Here is a 17,727-nt window from a genome sequence, read left to right as displayed (position 1 = left end):
TCAGTCATCACAGAAGTGCTTCACTTCCCTCTCTGCAGCTTTAACATTATTGAATCTCTTTGTCAACCTGAACAAACGGCTTGCTTAAAGATGCTACTGGAAGATTTATATCTGTGTGTGTCTTTTCTAAACATGTATTTCGAAACACTTTAACCCTCATCACCCCTCATGACTAGATCAAGACTGCAGCATCTGGTGTTCATTACGGCCAGGAAATTCCTGTTTTGCTCTTTATGAAACTGTTGAGAGTTGATAATTTATTTTTTGATTCTAGCCTTTGCAAAGAGCTATTTTAGAAAGTTCATATTAAACAATAAACTTCAATTAGTAAACTTTTAAATTTTTGCATATGCTAAATCCAGACAGTCTTTTGTAATTCAAAAAACTTCAGAGAATATTTATCAAGTTTGAGTTAATGAATTGCCATTATGATCCTCAATACAATGTATTTTGCAATGATCAATTTAGAACCATATAACACAGAAAGCAAACAAGTTAACAACTTGCAGGTCATCTACTCTTAGTGCTTTGGCTTCATCACAGTAAAGTTTTTTTCCACAAGATCACAAAAAGATTCTGGTTCTTCTACAGATTTAACTTTTCAGATCCTCTATGAACCTTATTATACACACCTTGTCCGCAAATTTTAATACTTATGTGTTGTAATTAGAAAGAAAATATGTACTCTGTCCTTGTTGATTTAGTATTAACGATCTCAAATTAAAAACTGATAACAGCAGTGAGAAGAACACTACATTAAGCCCTGAATGTTTCATGATAGACTGAACAACGTGACAGAAACAACAGCACAGCTGGAGATGTCTTCCTAATGATTGTTTTTCCCCCTCATATTTTGGGAGGAAAGATGTGAATGACCAAAGGCCACAATACACCCACAGAATGTGAAGCTACTGAAACTGCAGGCAAGTTTCACTGAAGAATTCTATGAAAAATCTGGTATCACTGGATTATGATAGGGTACAGTGTTTGGCTGGGGTGCAAGACTGTCCACCCATGACTGCTGCTCCCTCACTGAATGACTGCTTGTCAGGCACTCAGTTCCCAGCCACGGGTACAGGGAAAGAGAGCACGTTCGAAGTTCAAGACCCTGGAGACCCAGCCAGTTCTTTGTTGCAGACTCTCCTCTCAATCACAAAATGTCATTAAGTGAAGCTAGAGTATGTTAAACACTCAGGGTATTTTCCCTATATAAACAGCTGTTGTAGCTGCAAATGGGAAGTTACAGAATTGCAAACAACTGATACAAAGTATAAACAAAATATATAAACTACACTTTATTTCACAAGAAATGGGAACCTCTAGGTTAAGGGGTTCTTTGTACACATATTGTAATTTACTGCGTTAGGTGTATATATACACACAACTTCCCAGAGCAAAGCTAGCCAGAGAGTAAGTCTTAACTGTAGAGCAACCCTGCAGTCCACAGGCATTTGAAACATTATTTTTGAAATCCTGTATCATATTGCTAAAATGTCTAGTTTGCAGCCCATCACTATCTAGAGTTTCTCTTGGCATAAAGACTTTCCAAGATAGTCATTCCCACTGCAGATGCACTTAGTATGCCCAGCTGTATTACGTGTTCCCTCCCCTCAATTTTTAGTCTTATCAGCTCATAACTTTCAGCTGTTTCACTTCCCCTGGTATTCAAATTCATTCCACATACCAATAGAGCTTCACAAATCTAACATTATCTTCTCTTTGCAATGACTAATAAAGAGGTTAAATTAACCTATAATAAATAAAGCTGCATCTCTAAGTACCAATCCAAAATGCCAGCCAGCCCCCTCTCTCATCCATTGTCTCAAGGCCTTTCATCCACATTTTTCATGTTCATAACTAGGCTCATTTAAATTTGAAACAAAACAAGTGCAGGTACTGCTTTATTTCTCTGTTTCTCCCCTCAAATGAAAAACAAACTCTTGACTCAGCCTCCCGAGGAGCTTTATCTGTGTATCAAGTCACAGCACCTCAGGCAGAAAGTATGTAGAACAGTACAGGTAGAGCACAGGTTTTGCACAGAGACCTTGTCACTCCTGCATTACTATAAACATTAGTTCCACATATGACTATATATACATGACACCTGCATTTTTTCCAGTCTGAATTCCTTTCCCACTTTTCCTCTCAAGTGAGATTCTTTTTCCATACAAGTGAGGAAAAAAAAAAAAAAAAAAAAAAAAATCAAAAAACAAAGCCAACAACATTTGTACTTGAATACCATGTGGGAAAGCACCTTAGAGACTGAATCTCAGTTTACACTGTAAAAATGTTATTAATCCTGCACCTTTCTAAGGAGAGTATTTTTCTTTGCATGAAACCTTTATCTACAAAACATTGCCAGCCCACATATCCACCTACACATTCTAAATATGACACAGACAAATTATTTGAACTCCACTTTCTTTATTTTTAATATGTACCAGCATGAACAGAAATATATGCAATGTTAAAAATCACTCCCAATTTCATTATTCTTGCAGAAGAGGAATTAAGTATTACTTTCATTCAGTCATAGCTATGATTCTTTAAGATCTAGAAGGCTTATTTCACAAAGAGATGTTCCAGATTGTATACTTGGTTCGCATTAATAGGCTGTACTTCCAAAAGAAGCATAATTTAAACCACATAATACTGGCCATTCCTAAGAAACAGCTCTACTTAGGTTTCTTAAAGAAACCAAAAAAGCATGCAGACTGTCTCTGTCAGAGACACAATGAGTATATATTGTTCTAACTGGGCTTAACCAGCACACATTTTTGTACTCTACACAAACAAATAAAAAACCTCACAGAACACCCACTAATCTACAATGTTACCAGAAAGACTAACTGACTTTGGCTGCTGTAAAATAAAGAAATTGTTCAGATTAGATGCAGAATTAGACAGAAGAATGCACACATGCTAAAAACAGTAAGTATAATAGTACTGTTAATAAAGTACTTTAAGTGCAAGATACTTAAAATGGGTTTGTACATCAAATACATATATGAAGCCGAAATAACTTTAACGGGAATTCTTATAAAAATAGTAGACTGAAATGAAAATATTTCAGGTGTCCAGTATTGATACTGTGATTCTAAAGGCAGAATTGTTTGTTCTGTGGTTTTACTGTAACAACAAATCTCACCCCATAAAAAGAACCAAACCAAATACCTTTTTTCGATTTTGCTCCAATCTTTAACTTCGATGGCCAAGCAATCTGTGTATTTGTTTCTTCCATAATCTGTTAAAAGAAAGCGTTTATGAAAGAGTAAGTCAAAAGTTCTATAAAAATTATGTTTACCATTTTCAAATCTGTTGACTATTATTACTTATGAATAGCACAAGTCATTAACTACTCTTCTGGTTTTCTTGAGAGGAGTTATTGTCTGGTCACAAGTAGAGCTGTGTTCTGATTATTCAAAAGAAATCCAAAGAGCAAACCAAGACACTCAACAGTTTCCATGAAGTTCAAATGACCACTACTAGCTACAGTGTGCTCTAGGTCCATCTCAGAGGGAATTTCAAAGCTTCTCAATTCAATAAAGAAGTTTCTTTAGCTATTGTAAAAGGGCTTCTAAGTAAAGCCTGTCAAATTGAAGTCAAGTCCTTCTGAGTCTCTGTAAGTCAAGAGACAGTGGTTTGCCTTCATAGGTTGTTTATTGTTGCCTCTACTTTTACCTGAACACAGCTTTTCATTGTAAGCCTAACCAGACTTCAAATATTTAAATTCTTGGTTTAGCAGTTCATAGTAGAGATTTGACAACATGTATTACAACACAGTGTGCAACCTCTTTCTAAATCTACAACTAGCCAACAGGGGAAAAAGCCTACGCGCACACACACACTTATACTTTGAAATCCATGTAGACATTTGGCTGAGCATAGACTCTCATTCTATTGCCATCTCTGTTATAGTAAGTCCACCAGCCATAGGCATATTATACTGAAATCTAATACTGGCCCAGAGTTACAGTGCATCACTAACACACTTAGTAATAATACAGAATGAACTGAAGGACACGGAAGACTTCATACTTAAGAAATGGAATTCAGTTCCATGAAATGCTGGGCATATCTACTGAGACTAAAGAACTCGCTTATATTGAGATCTCATCAATAAGTATGATGAGATCATACCTCTCACACTTGAGAAATAAGAGTATCTGATCATCATGAGTAGGAAGTGAGAATGTCATCATCGCGAAGACCTGAAGAAATGAGAAAGATCTGCCCATGTTAACCCAGAACAAGATGGTTGTAGGATGCCAAGAAAACATATCTGTTCAATACCATGTTGGTCTGGATCAGATAAGACTTTTTTTTTTATAAGATGTTGATTATAGAAGGTCTTGATAAATTCTCACCTGGAACAAATTGTCCAGGTCCATACATGCATGGACAAGGTTTTGTACAGCAATGAGCAAAAGGGTCCTCCTTTGAAAATTTCATTAGCTTATTATAAAAGAGATTAGGAGCAATCAGTTTGCTCTGCTTGACTAATGTAGATTAGAAGGGGTCCTAGAATTACAGAAGAGGTTTCAAAGAAAGGAACTCCAGGAATTCATTTAAGTCCAACCTCATGATCACAGTGGGGCCAAGTACAAAATTAAGTCAAGTTGTTCAGGCTTTGCCCATCAAGCTCTTATTACCTCGAAGGAAGGAGATTGCACAGCCTCTCTACACACCTATTCCAGTGTGTGGCCACCTTTACCGAGAAGTTATTTTCTCATATCTGGTTGGGTTTTCCTTTGCTCAACCTCTGGCTGTTGTTACCTGTGCCCTTTTAGGAGGAACCTGACTATCTGCCATCTAATCACTCAGAGGGTAAAGACTGCTATTAGATCCCTCTTCTACCTCACCTCCTCCATGCTGAACAAACCCTGCTCTCAGCTTCTCTTTGTACGTCAACTGCTCCAGGCCCTTGATCAACCTGTTGATTGCCCACTGGAGTCACTCCCACTTGTCAGGATCTTTGAGCTGAAGGCAACATAACTGGACAAAGCAGTCCATATGCAGCCTTGAAGTAACTGAGTGGACAGGAATATACACTTCCCTTCGTCTGCTGGGTTGTACTGTTTTAGATACTGAGTCTATGTAAAAATACATAGGGGGGTAATAAGTATTAAGGAGATTATTTAATGTATGTAATGGTAACAAGTAAACAAGTGCTTAATGGAAATTTAGGTTGTAAGCTAGAAAAACCCTTAAATCAGAAGAACTGAAAGAATAATTGATTGCTGTAAGGACAAAAGAGGTAGGAAAGAAAATGGAGAGAGCTTTTCAGATGGCAACTCTCAGGGTCTGGTTCCTTCTGTATACAGAATATTTGTTCAACATCCTCAGGAGGACTTAAAAAAAAAAAACATCATTGTGTTTTTGATTGCTGATACAAATGAGAATTACAATACACAAAAAGCAGATACTATCCAAAAAAAGTAATCTCACCAAAATGAGAGTGTGGGGGAGTGTGGGGGGTGAATTAAGCAAAGTAGTACATTGTAATACTTTTAGTCATCTGCAACAAGCATAAGCAATAACAAAAAAAATAAAATTCCAGAATAATTAGCAGATACACTTCCAAGAAAAAAATGAATGCATTAAAAAAAAAACAAAACTACAATACCAATAAGTTTTCCATAATAGTATTATTCAGAACTAATCCAGACTTCTCTAACAGTTCTTAATTCTTATCTTCTACTTGCAAATCCCCAGGACACCACAACAACTTCCAGATTAGTACACTACGTGGAAAAACTGAAAGTGTCAGCCAGACTTCATTATACTATATTTTTGGTTTCAGCAACTATTGGATAATAAGTTACAGCTGAAATAAGGCATTTCCAGGAGGTTGAAATTCTATCAGCAATGTACACATACTTTTCACAATGTTCCAATCCAGATGAGAAAAAAAAAAAAAGCTATTTCAAAGAATGCACTTGTGTCTGATCAAAGGCTTTGGGTCAGGATTATTCTTAATTGTGCAACAGGCAATGAAATACACAGCAAGTAGGAAAGCATTAGCTGAAAGGAGAAAGGAGATGCTAAAGCAGAGAATGGTACAGGACTTAGTTAAAGAAGATCCAACATAACAGGAATCACAAGAAAGGAGACAGAAGAGCAGTGAATGAATGTCATTCAAGACAAGTGTTACATCCCATCAGTCCATTACCCTCTTGAAGTTTGGAGACTTATGCCTTAAAGAAATTAAATCCTCTCCCTTTCTCATGCTAAACCAAAACAAAATGAAAGCCCACAACTTCAGAGATGTACATATTCTGGGGACACACAAGAAAGATGCCTATGAGATCTTCAAAGGAAAAGAAGTCTGACTGCCAGCCACTGAGATTTGGCCATCTAATATCCTTAAGCTCTTTTGAGAATGCCATACTAAAAATTACCACACTAGACCAAAAAGAAAAATCTGTTTGGTCACTACAAAGACAAGTTTATCTCCTGTCTTAGGCAGTTAGACATAAAAAAAAAGTTTGGATGCATTTAGATGAAATGCATTTATTGAAGTATAAAACTGTTCAGAATATGTGCTGGCTTTCAACTCCAAGCAGTAAACTTTGATAAATTCCAAGCTGATTGCAATAATAATAATTTCCACAATTTTGAAAACCACATATTACATAGGAAAAAAAATAACATGGTTTTGCTGCAGCACTTATTTTTTCACCAGTAAAAATAAGCTATCTTGCCTGTGAAACAATTTGAGAATGTTAACTGTTGAAAAAGTTACAATTGAGAGTAACTTGTGGTTTTATTTTTGAGAAATCAGGGCTTTCATAGGAATCCTTAAGGAGAGTTTAAATCATATTACTTGCTTTTTCAACTATTTACTGTATATGTTTTGTTATTTATGTACTGTATTTGTTTTAACAGCAGGAGTCTCACAAAGATGTAGCAAATAAGAAAATGAGGTTTTACTATAGCTGTTAAACTTTAAGGTAAGGATGATGTTGAAAACTGTGACAGTAAAACTGCATAGTGCAGATGACTGCTGCATCAACTTTTAGTTCTGTTTTAACCATTCTAACCTAGGCAGTTTTACTTGCCAGCATTTTTTTTTTTCTGAAACAAATTTGGAATCATTCCATACACGCTGCAACTGCATGCTGCAATAGAATAGTTTTATTAGTGAAAACTCACTGCTATGCCACATACCCTGAAAATAGCAGTATTGCTCTCAAATGAGCAAAACAGAAAACAGAACTCACTTTACAAGTACTATAGATATAATACATTTACTTTAATTTTATAAATACTTTTGCTACAAAGCATTTAGAAGAAATTCAGCCTAGGGATGACTAAATCAGCATGTATGATCTCTGTGGAATAGCACCTCTGCTTGGGCTTCTCTTCTTTTCATGTTAAATGATAGGGTTTATACTAATCAGTACTCTTCTCACCTTGAGGGATCAACTGACCAAAGGGAGCAGGTATATTTGGCAGCAAGATTTAATCCCATAGTAAATAACCTCATGCTTCTTCTCAAAATGGGGGAAACCCTAAGAAATTATATTTCTACATCTTCCCTTCCTCCCTTCCCCAAGAGAAACTGTAGTGTAAAGGTAGCCAAGATATGTAAACTATTCTTAGTGGAGAACATACAGAAGATGACAAGATACTGTAAGATACCAAGAAAACAAATAAGATTGTGTGCTGACCCTAAAAAAATCTGGCTCTAGTTGCAAATCATTGGGCCTTCAAGAAAAACAAAACAAAACATCTAGCTGTAAGGCAGCTGGAAGAAAATGTTTTGGCTTCCTTGTATTCTAGCTTGAAAAATTTATAGTTTAAGTACTGCAGGGAGTTTTTACATTAAGACAGTAAGAATTTTTTTTTTTCTTACACTGTAATTTTTGTTTAGCTGATTTTGGATGGAAATTAGAATGCCCTGAGCGCAAAAAACCAACCAACCAAAACTCCCCAAAAGCCCACGAGCATTTCAGAATTCAAAGGAAATATTTTACATGCAGTAGATGAAAAAGAACAACATACCAAACAGACCTGTCTTCATTTAAAACAAGCACAGTAAATTCAAGCCTTATTTTTTTATAGTTAGTGTAATTAAATTACCTATTTCTGATCTTCCCACCTTTGGGATTTGTGCAACTTGGCCATTTCTGCCTCAGTTGTTAGCCATTTCTCCTTTCACTCTGAGTTAAAGGAACCTGCATCTATCAGTGACTGAGTTACTGCAATTGGTTTTCTCAACAAGCTCATTCCAACTGAAATGACAGAAGTAACTCTCAAAACTGCATGCGTAATGTCAAAAAAAAAAAAGCCAGCTTGTTAATTCATCAATGGAAAAACCATCTCTTTCAGTGTGAGGAATTAGCTTCCTCAGTTTAGTCTTGCTTAATACAACAGGAGATACATACCCCATTGTTACCATGTAAAATACTTAAACAGTGAATAAGCATAGGTGTTAGAAATCTTCTGAATACATCATTTAAATATATTTACAACAGGTACATGTTTATCAATCTATACGTAAGAACGTTTTTTTAAAAATATTCACAATACTACGTTTTGAAGATACCCTGAATTTTTTGTGCTATTAAAAACCCTAGAAAACAAATCAGATTTGAAGTCCACAGGTGTTTTTTATTTATCTGTTCACACCATGCTTTAATTAGCTGATTTTCTGCTGTCAGTTTTCCTGGGATTTCCTCTGTGCAGGTTAAAAACAAACAGAAACACCTAGGTTTAGATCGAAGACATCAACGACACTACACGTTTATACTTAAACATTTGTACTACTGCAGCAGTACCCTGTTTTCAACTATGAAACAACACAAATCCTCAGAGATCACCTAACATCTTTGCTACTTGGAATATTTCAGAGACTACGCTCCATTTCTTGCAAGCAGACTGCAAATCCTATCCTTGAGTCTGGTGACAAACAGTGGTAGTTGAACTTCCTTCATGAAGTATTTTAGCAGAGCAGTTGGGTAAACTGTACAGAAGAAAATAAAGCTGAATAACTACAGGTGATCATATCCATGAAAATAAAAAATTATTGTCTCCAGGCAACATAAAACGGAGACGGATGAGAAGCAGGGGAGGGAACCAAGCAGTGATGCTTCTAACTTAATTAACCCTTCTAGAAGTGATCCATCCCTCTGGGATACTGGGGGCAAGTCTTCAGCAGGTTAAGTGACAAAGCAAAAAAAGGACACTAAAGGGGAAAACAGTGTTATCCTTCCAGATCTCTGTTTTTACTCAGAAACTGCCTCTGTGTGCAGACACACACAAAACAAACAAAATACACATACAAAATACTTCCCACAAAGCATACAATCAAGACAGGGCCCAAACTATATTCTGAATTATCTTTAGAGTCACTCTTCGTGTTATTCTCAACCCTATGTTTACACATTTACAGAAGCATTTCTTCATATAAAATCATCTTCCAACAAGATAAAAAAGTGTGACCAAAGATGATGCAATTTCTCCAATCAGTAAGAATTTTAAAACTGGAAAAAGTTTGATGTAATGCTAACATAAGTCAAGGGCAAAAGCAAATGGGAAAGAAGGGGAAAACTACTGTGATTTATAAAGGAATAGTAAAACCACATTGAAGTCTGAGACAAAATATAGATAGCTCAGCTGCATCAGTTGCCTTATCCCTGCCCTCTCCCCTTCACAGCCTCCCACCCCCCCACTCAACAAAAAAAAAAAAAAAATTGCAAGGATCCAGTTCTCCATCAAGTGGATCTTGGTTAGGGACTAGAAATGCAGGATAGACACTGTTCATTTATATTTCATGAGCACACCTTGGAGCAGCCAATGTAAGAGCACCTCTAGGGAATTACTATTGGCAACATGTCCATCTGGAACTTCAGAACCAAATGCATCTGCAAGCTCAAGATGGCTCCTAGTCTCCATTTCAACAAAGCATCAATAAATATCCCTTTTTTCACTGACATAAGGTAAGAACTTTAAAGCGCTCAGAACCAGAAACCACCCCTAACATGTATTACTAAGAAAGAAGTGCTTCTCAGTTTAACTGTATGCAGTTCAGAATTGCTGCATAGGAGAAAACCCAATGTGTGAGGGTAGGACAAGGACTGAGAGAACTAGAAAAAGTATTTTTTACATGAAAGTCATGATAATAGAAATTCTCTAAGTAGATGTTTGGTAATCTGGTTTTGAAGTTGAATCTCCATCACATTAAAGAAAACAGCAATTCTTTATGTATTACCGTAGCTCGCTAAGTTTATAAAGGATCACTCATGCCCCAGAAATATTTCATACACAGCTGCTGAAAGGTGATTGATTGTTTTGTTACACCACAGTATCCATCCTCACTTTCAATGGGACTCTTTTCTGAGAACCATTTTTCCCCAGTCCTCAACTGTTCCATCAATTTTATGAAGACAAAGATGAAAGTAACTGTGCAAGACAGCAGAGAAAAAAAATGAAATACAGGAATATCAGTAGTAATAGAAAAGGTAGTACCATGGTAATGGCCTTTCAAAACTTGACAAATAAATTCTCCATAAACATAGAGTATCACTGGGAAGATCGTTTTACTATCATAAAAAGTTACACTCTTTCTGAAGATCCCAGTCAGGTCACTACTGTTGTGGGTGCAAGAAAGCAAGCCAAGTATTACGCTGATATTTTACTAAGCTCCGCCGGTAGGAAGAATCCTGCCATGAACACCTACCCCGACTTCTCCCAGCACAACTGATTCCTCAATGCTGCTGCATATCTTTTTGCTCTTTTGCAGATATATTTTTATTGCTTAATTATTCACAGGGAGCACACTGTTTAAAGAATAAAGTTGAAAATACTTAAGCAGTGAGGTTAAATCACAATGCTGGATAAATAACCTTAAGCTGAAATGACTGCGAAAGCTTTGTAAGTATGGTTTTGAATGATGAAGTGAGCTTTAAAAACAAAGGGTGTAACAAGTCAGGATTTTTTTTAAGCATCAAAACCACACCAAAGCCAGGTTTCTTTCAAAAAGGAGACTAACACATGATGGAACTTTATGCTATATCATCCACCACCTGATACAGATTTTTGATCATTTGTTTTTTCAAGTCTTACCTAAAATATTCTTCAGGATGCAAAATTAATTCAGTAGTTACCTGGAAATACTATGAGAGATAAAGTGGTCTGATCACATTTATCTTACAATAAGATAAACACTGTCCTGATTCAGTGCCTGTTAATTTCCCTTTACACCTAGAACAATCCTAAATAAGCAGTGAAATTAATTCTTATAAAACTGCCATGCAGTACTGCCTTAATCTCAGCAACATCTGTAAAGTGGCTTGGTAGTAGACACAAATACCCATTTTTAGACAGATGCAGGTCCTTACCCACCATCATTTACAAATGCACAGAAGCTGCATTTGATACTTACGCTTTCTGCTACAATGTCCAGTTTCCGTAAATCAAGTGCGCCAACTCAACCAAGTAGCCACAAAAAGTGAACAGGCAACTCAAGTGTTTCTAAATCAAACTGAATACAAAAAGCATAAGCTTGCACTCCGAACACAGCTTTAAAAACCGTAATGAAAGCTGCGCCTGTGCACATATTTATAAGTCTGGAGTTCCAGTTGATCAGCAGCTTTATTTTAATTTTGACAAACACATTTTTCTTTCTTAGAAAAAGAGACACACAGACGAAATAAATTCAACATAAACAGTCACAGTTTTGAAGCAAAATCTGCTTGTAATTAAGAAGGCAAGAGTACTAGCGCAAAGGGATTAGTTATTCAGTTTACTAACTCTCACAAAAAGCCAAAATTCAGTATTGCAGATTTCACTCATTAAATTTTTTTTTCACATCCAAATGAGCATTTCATTTTAGAAAATGAAACCATTAGATGTACAACCTAACTCAGTATTAACCAAATGGTGACAAGTGACAACTTTAAAATCAAACCTCAGGATGCCTAATAAAAACAAACTCGCACAAATTGCCAGTTTCTGAATATTTTGTTTCATAGACACAAAATGTTCATCTTGCGTCTTCTGCTTTCAGAGAAGTTGTATTTTACTACTGTGGCTCCCTCACTCTGTATGCATTTAGAGCAGTATAAACTATAAGGGTAAGCTTGTTCATTTGAAACATGGAATATCATTTACATGAAAACTAAAAACATGCAATATTCTATGTAAGCAGGAGAAGACGCGAGCTGAAAAATAACAGTAGAGAAGTAAATTTCTACATGGGCTGATCCTTATTTCTTCCTCCAGTGCAGAAGTGGTGAAGCAGCAGTATCTGAGATGATGACTAATCCCTGAACATGAGTTTTGGCAGCAAGAACAGAGCAATGGGTGTAGCTGGAATCAGAAGTAGTATTATATTTAATGGTTTGTTGTGTTTCAGAGTTGAGTGGGAGGAGAAAGCAGGGGAAGAACAAGGATGGGAAGGAAGAACAAGACACAAAAAGGAATTGTGTGAAGTTACCCAGGAACAGACAGTGTGAATTCAGCTTCTAAAACCAGCGAGGCCTGGATAAGTGCTTGAGATGCCACAGCCAGAACACAATGGTTGAGCATCAAGGACTACTGGGTTTGGTGAGGAAATAGGGGCCTGCAAGAAGTTAAAGAAGAGGAGATGACAAAACTTAGCCCAAAGACGGGCATAGCTTTTTTGTAAGTCTGGCCTACATTGCAGGTATAGCAAAGGATTCCTATCCCAAGCCTTGGTATGATCCACTCCCCCTCCCCCCTAAGCGGTCTAACACATAAAATTCAAAGCTAGAATTCACTGTTCACAACTACTACTCTAGAAAGAAGGCAGTACGGTGACTCCATAGTATTAATGCTACCTTTCTGCAGGTAAGGGCGAGGGGTGCTTTCTGAGCAGAAGCAGTAGCAGACGGCCCTGAGGCACCTGTGCAGCCCAGACTGAAACACCAATTAGAGTTTGCAGTTTGTGCTCCTGCATGGCAGAAGAACCATCTCCTACACAGAGTGGTGACACAGGGAGAATTCAAACTATAAAACACAGAAAAACCTTTAAAAAGTTTGTTCTTAATTTAGATTGTCAGTACTATAAGTTTACATGTAAGTGGTAACTACCTAAAAAATACACAATGAAACAATGAATAGGGAAGACAAGGATCAAGTCCCAATTGTGTAGGTCTCTGTACAGGAAGGAGTATCATGAAAGAAGTGCCTTGCCAAGTGCGAGGACATGAGTGCATGTGTCACTTGGAGGGTTGGGACCTGATTTTCATATATTGTAGTCCAACTGTCAGAAACCCCCAACACATTTTCAGAAAATTAACTGGATGTGGCTACTTTTTTAGTTCTTCTCCCCTAACTTTACCTGTCTTGGAAAAGGATAGTATTTATATCTTAGAGAATATCATATGGCATATCCTGTATGGGTAAGGTTCAGTACTGCCATACATGTTTTTTTCATGCTTCTACTGCAAGACATTTGTTTCAATACCGCAGGAATTTGATCTGCACATACTAATTTGTCCATCTTTGCTAAACTGATTTTTATTTTAAGTTAACTTTTTAAAATGCCAAAATAACCGCATAAAAACATTTGAAGTATTTCTGAATTTTCCAACTAATTAAGATTCGGGTATAAACAGGCAACAGAAATAAGACAAGACCTTTTCCCATTCGCATACTTCTACACAGCTTCATGTCAAACTAAGCAAAACACTGACATGCTTTCCTCCAACTTCTCATGACCAATAATTTTGTGGTCTGCATGTACAGACTTTGAGACTTCCACAAAGAAGCAAGCAGGCTGTTTATTGTCAAGGATAGTGTCATAGCCCAGATTAACTCTAAACAAGCTTACTATCTTCACTAGGTATTCACAGCTATTCCTAATGACTTTATCAAGAATTAAGGCAAGCATGTGCAGGATGAAGAGGTACTAAAGCTAAATTTAAAGGACCAGGTTAACATCATGTGCCACGTATTCATTTATTCATAGCTTTGATCAATGGGTATCAGCAGATAATACTTTATTGCCTTTACATATAATCTGATAATTAGGTATTTTTTAAAGGTAGCACATCATCTTTACAACTCAAACTTTCAGGTTACAAATGAAAGCTCTAAACCAGTAAAGAGAGAATTGGGGAAAGCCACCTATGTGGATATGTCTTTGGGATTTATATTGTTTCATTCTCTATTAAGGCATTTTTAGCTTAGAAGGGAAGAGAACACATGCATGCATGCACACACACACACACTGCATCATTTTAACCTTCAATCTACCTGAAATTAACTGGGAAAGATAATTCTTACAACAAAGGTCTTGTTTAAGCAAGCAAGTATTGGAGTATTGTTGCTGAGTCCAGAAACTGCACTAAAGTGAACTTCCTGTAACAATAACATGTACAGAACTTTGTACTTAATTTACAAATACAGCAAATAAAGTTAAGTGAGAAGAAAACTCTACCAATCAAATGCCCTTACCCACGGAGAAACATTTAAAGTCCTTCCCTTACTTGGCTTGAATGTTTTCCTCACCCTCAATGGAAATATTAATCAAAGGCCACAGGTAAGACTTTCTTTTTAAATAAATGACTGAAAGCATACTAAAAAACGTAAAGACGTTATCTAAGCATTAAAAAAAAAAAGCTATAAATATATCTGCTTGCGTAGTATGAATGAATTCTACACAAATAATAAAGGGGAAATTTATGTAAGAAGAAAATACTACTTAACAGTGAAGCCCCCACAGTACATCATTAGAAACACCAATATGCAGCCAACTCTTCTCTTCAAAAACAGAAGCAGTGAGTCCCCTCCCTACAAATCAGGAACCCGGAGTATTATTTATTTCTATCATTCTGATACTCACCCCCTCGTTCTTAATTCCTTTTTTCTACAAAGAAAAGAATACAAGTATTTCTGAAGACCAAAATCCCTCCTCTATTTTAAGACAGGATTTAACTTTCAGAGTGAAAAGGATTAAGAATCTCCAAGACTGTGCTGACAAATTGCTCCTTCTCTGTTGCTTTACAATGCAATGTATCTTGCACAAGATGTTAAGTAAAGGAATAGGAAGAAGTAAAATGGAACCTCATCATCAACTAAAACATTGATTCACTTGGAACTCAGACCAAACTCCAAGCAGTGATGTGGAGTCACTCAATATAATGCTACAGGATCAAAACTCCCACTATTTCTGGTCAAGGAAATTATTTACAAGCATTTCAGCAAAGACAGTTGCTGTTTAAAGACTTCCACCTGCAATGGCACTTAAAGGATTAGGCCCATCAGAGAGCACTTTCATATTACAGGTAGACTCTCAAGATTGTCCCCATTGTATCAGAAGCAACACAGAAGAAACTAAACATGAAATAAATAATAATTAAAAAACCCAGGCAAACAAACCCCCTTGTCATTACTCCAGTCTCTTCACAGAATCATTGCTATAGAGACATGACAGATGCAGTTTTCCACAAAAATTAAGCCTTCCCACCTCTTAGCTCTGCCTGAACTAAGCGAAAAGTTAAGTAAGCATTCTTGATTTACCTTTTTAGAGAAACTGATCCAACCTAAACAGTCTCCTTTCCACTGGGTGTGGTTTTGCCAAAAGGGAGACAATCCTCTCAATCTCGAGATTTCCTGCAAGTGCTGACTGCCACTGACAGTCTTTCAACTCTCTAATCCATACCACCCTCTCCGAGCAGTCGCTTCCTTTTCCTGAGAAGCTAAATGAGAGGAAGCTTAATGTAAGTTAGAAGCGCACGCCAGTGCTCCCATCACAGCCTAGCACAGCCAGGCGTTTCAAGCAAATTCTGGGAACATATGGCCTTAATATATCCTTGTCACATGCTATGAGCCAAACTTTACATCAAGAGGTTATTTTACTACTAATGCAGATACTGATTTCTACCCAGAAAAAGTGGAAGGTGTGGAACCAGTTTCTACAGTTCAAAACTACTCCTGTGGTTAAAACATACATTATCATGGGTTTTGTCTAGCCACCATGAACACACTACGTCTCATGAGCAAGATAAATAGCACTGGAAGCAACACTTAGCTGAAGTTGCCATCAGAAATGGGAATATAGCTTTAGGGAAACTAAGTCAGTAGTTTGAGAGAAGTCATGAATGAAGACACATGAAAAGGCCTTCAGAAGTTCCTGCTGAACATAGATAATCAGTCTGAAACACCTTATTCTCAGGACAATTTTTTTTTTTTTTATTGCCTTAAAATGCCCTAAGCCATTCACATTGGAAGCTCTACCTCCACATTTCACATTCAGAGATTAAAAATGAAGTCCAACAAACTTGCAGCCTGACCTACTGCAGACAGAAAAAGATAACTTTTTTCATTAAATTTATTTCTATCAGTATATATTAACTATACTTACAAAAGCACTAATGTATACATAAACAATGTATCAATAGAGTCACAAAAGAATTTTGCAAAGTTACAAGGTTTGCCCCAGATCAACCCAACAAGTATTTTTCCAAGATACAAGTGAAAACACAGGATGTTGCAAAACAAGCTCTTTTATTGACGCAGATAAACAAGCAGGGCTTGAGGCATCTTCCTTACTGCTTTTGCTGCCAGAGCCTCCTAAACAAATAACAAGTAATGTACTTTCATTAATAACTACTGGATACAGAAGAGGAATTTAACAGGAAGTTTATTAAAGAGGCAATTAGATATACCTATTTTTCATGTCTTCAAATAACTGCATTTTTTTGTTTGGTTGTTTTTGTTTTTAAAAAAATCTCTTGCTGCTAGTGTTTCCAATGCCTACATTGGAAGAGCAACTCGTTTTAAAGGATGGTTTCACAAAATACTGCTTCCAATTATATGTATATTCCATATACATGGCCTCAGTATCTTTTCAGTTGTTACTTTTCTAATAAAATAAGACGTTATAGAAGTTACAGATGAAACCTGTTACATGTAAGGACAGGAAAGGAAAATGAATTAAGAAAACACTAGTCCTCCTTTACAATCCTAAACCCCTAATCATTAGCAGAAGAGATTTTGGTACACGCATCAAACATTTGCCCATTTGCATCTTCACACTTCCAAGCATGATCCACTCCAGGGAATAACAGGGTCTGCAGTCAAGAGAAGCACGAGCATTTAAACACACATTTCGCCTAAGTCCAGTGACATCTTAGAAAACCTGAAGTATCTGCAACTGTGCAAATTAATACATTCCTACAAAAGCCATTTCTCTTTGGTTTAAAAAACAAGGCAGAAAAACCCAATACAACACAAAACTAAAGACGACCTCAAAGAAAAAAAAACCCCATCCCACAAAACCTAAATAATCTCAATCATTCAGAAACAATAAAACCCACAAGTTACAACTGGCTAGTAGCATATTGTGCTTTCCACAACACCAAATTGTGCAAATAAACTCTTGAACACCAGGAAAAGCTGAGGAGCTCCATCAGAAATACTCCAAAAGCCCATGACTAACACACACACACACACACACACACACTGAATTATGCTGAAATGAGCAGTTTATATCTGACCTAGAGTCAAGCACTTGGGCAGAGCACCATGTGCGTATCATTTCCAGTCACTAACTTCTGCACGTGCAGTCCCACATTAGCCCAAGAACTCCACCCAATTTCTGCTAAACCCACAACCTTCACTTATCGCCCACCATATTGTTGACAGTCCCATGAAAAGGCTAGATGTACATTCTTACCCTGAGAAATTTCAGAGTGAGAGGTTATCAGCAGCATTAAGACTTCCAAATGTTTAAGAAAAAAAGAGGCTTGATGA

The 17,727-nt window shown here is 36.8% G+C and overlaps 1 protein-coding gene across 2 annotated transcripts in view; it reads right to left on the bottom strand.

Annotated features, from left to right (window-relative positions):
- Positions 1-17,727, bottom strand: part of BICC1 (BicC family RNA binding protein 1) — a 115,551-nt gene that overhangs the window by 56,296 nt on the left and 41,528 nt on the right. For both annotated transcript variants that reach the window (XM_033004295.2, XM_033004296.2), the window contains one exon: positions 3,175-3,244. In XM_033004295.2, the coding sequence (XP_032860186.2) occupies positions 3,175-3,244 (70 nt within the window). Of the gene's footprint in view, positions 1-3,174; positions 3,245-17,727 lie in introns of those variants that run through there.

Source organism: Tyto alba, unplaced genomic scaffold (genome assembly GCF_018691265.1).
Source record: "Tyto alba isolate M040663 unplaced genomic scaffold, T.alba_DEE_v4.0 Super-Scaffold_1, whole genome shotgun sequence".
NCBI classification, from domain to species: domain Eukaryota; kingdom Metazoa; phylum Chordata; class Aves; order Strigiformes; family Tytonidae; genus Tyto; species Tyto alba.
This window is presented reverse-complemented; position numbering and strand designations above follow the sequence as displayed.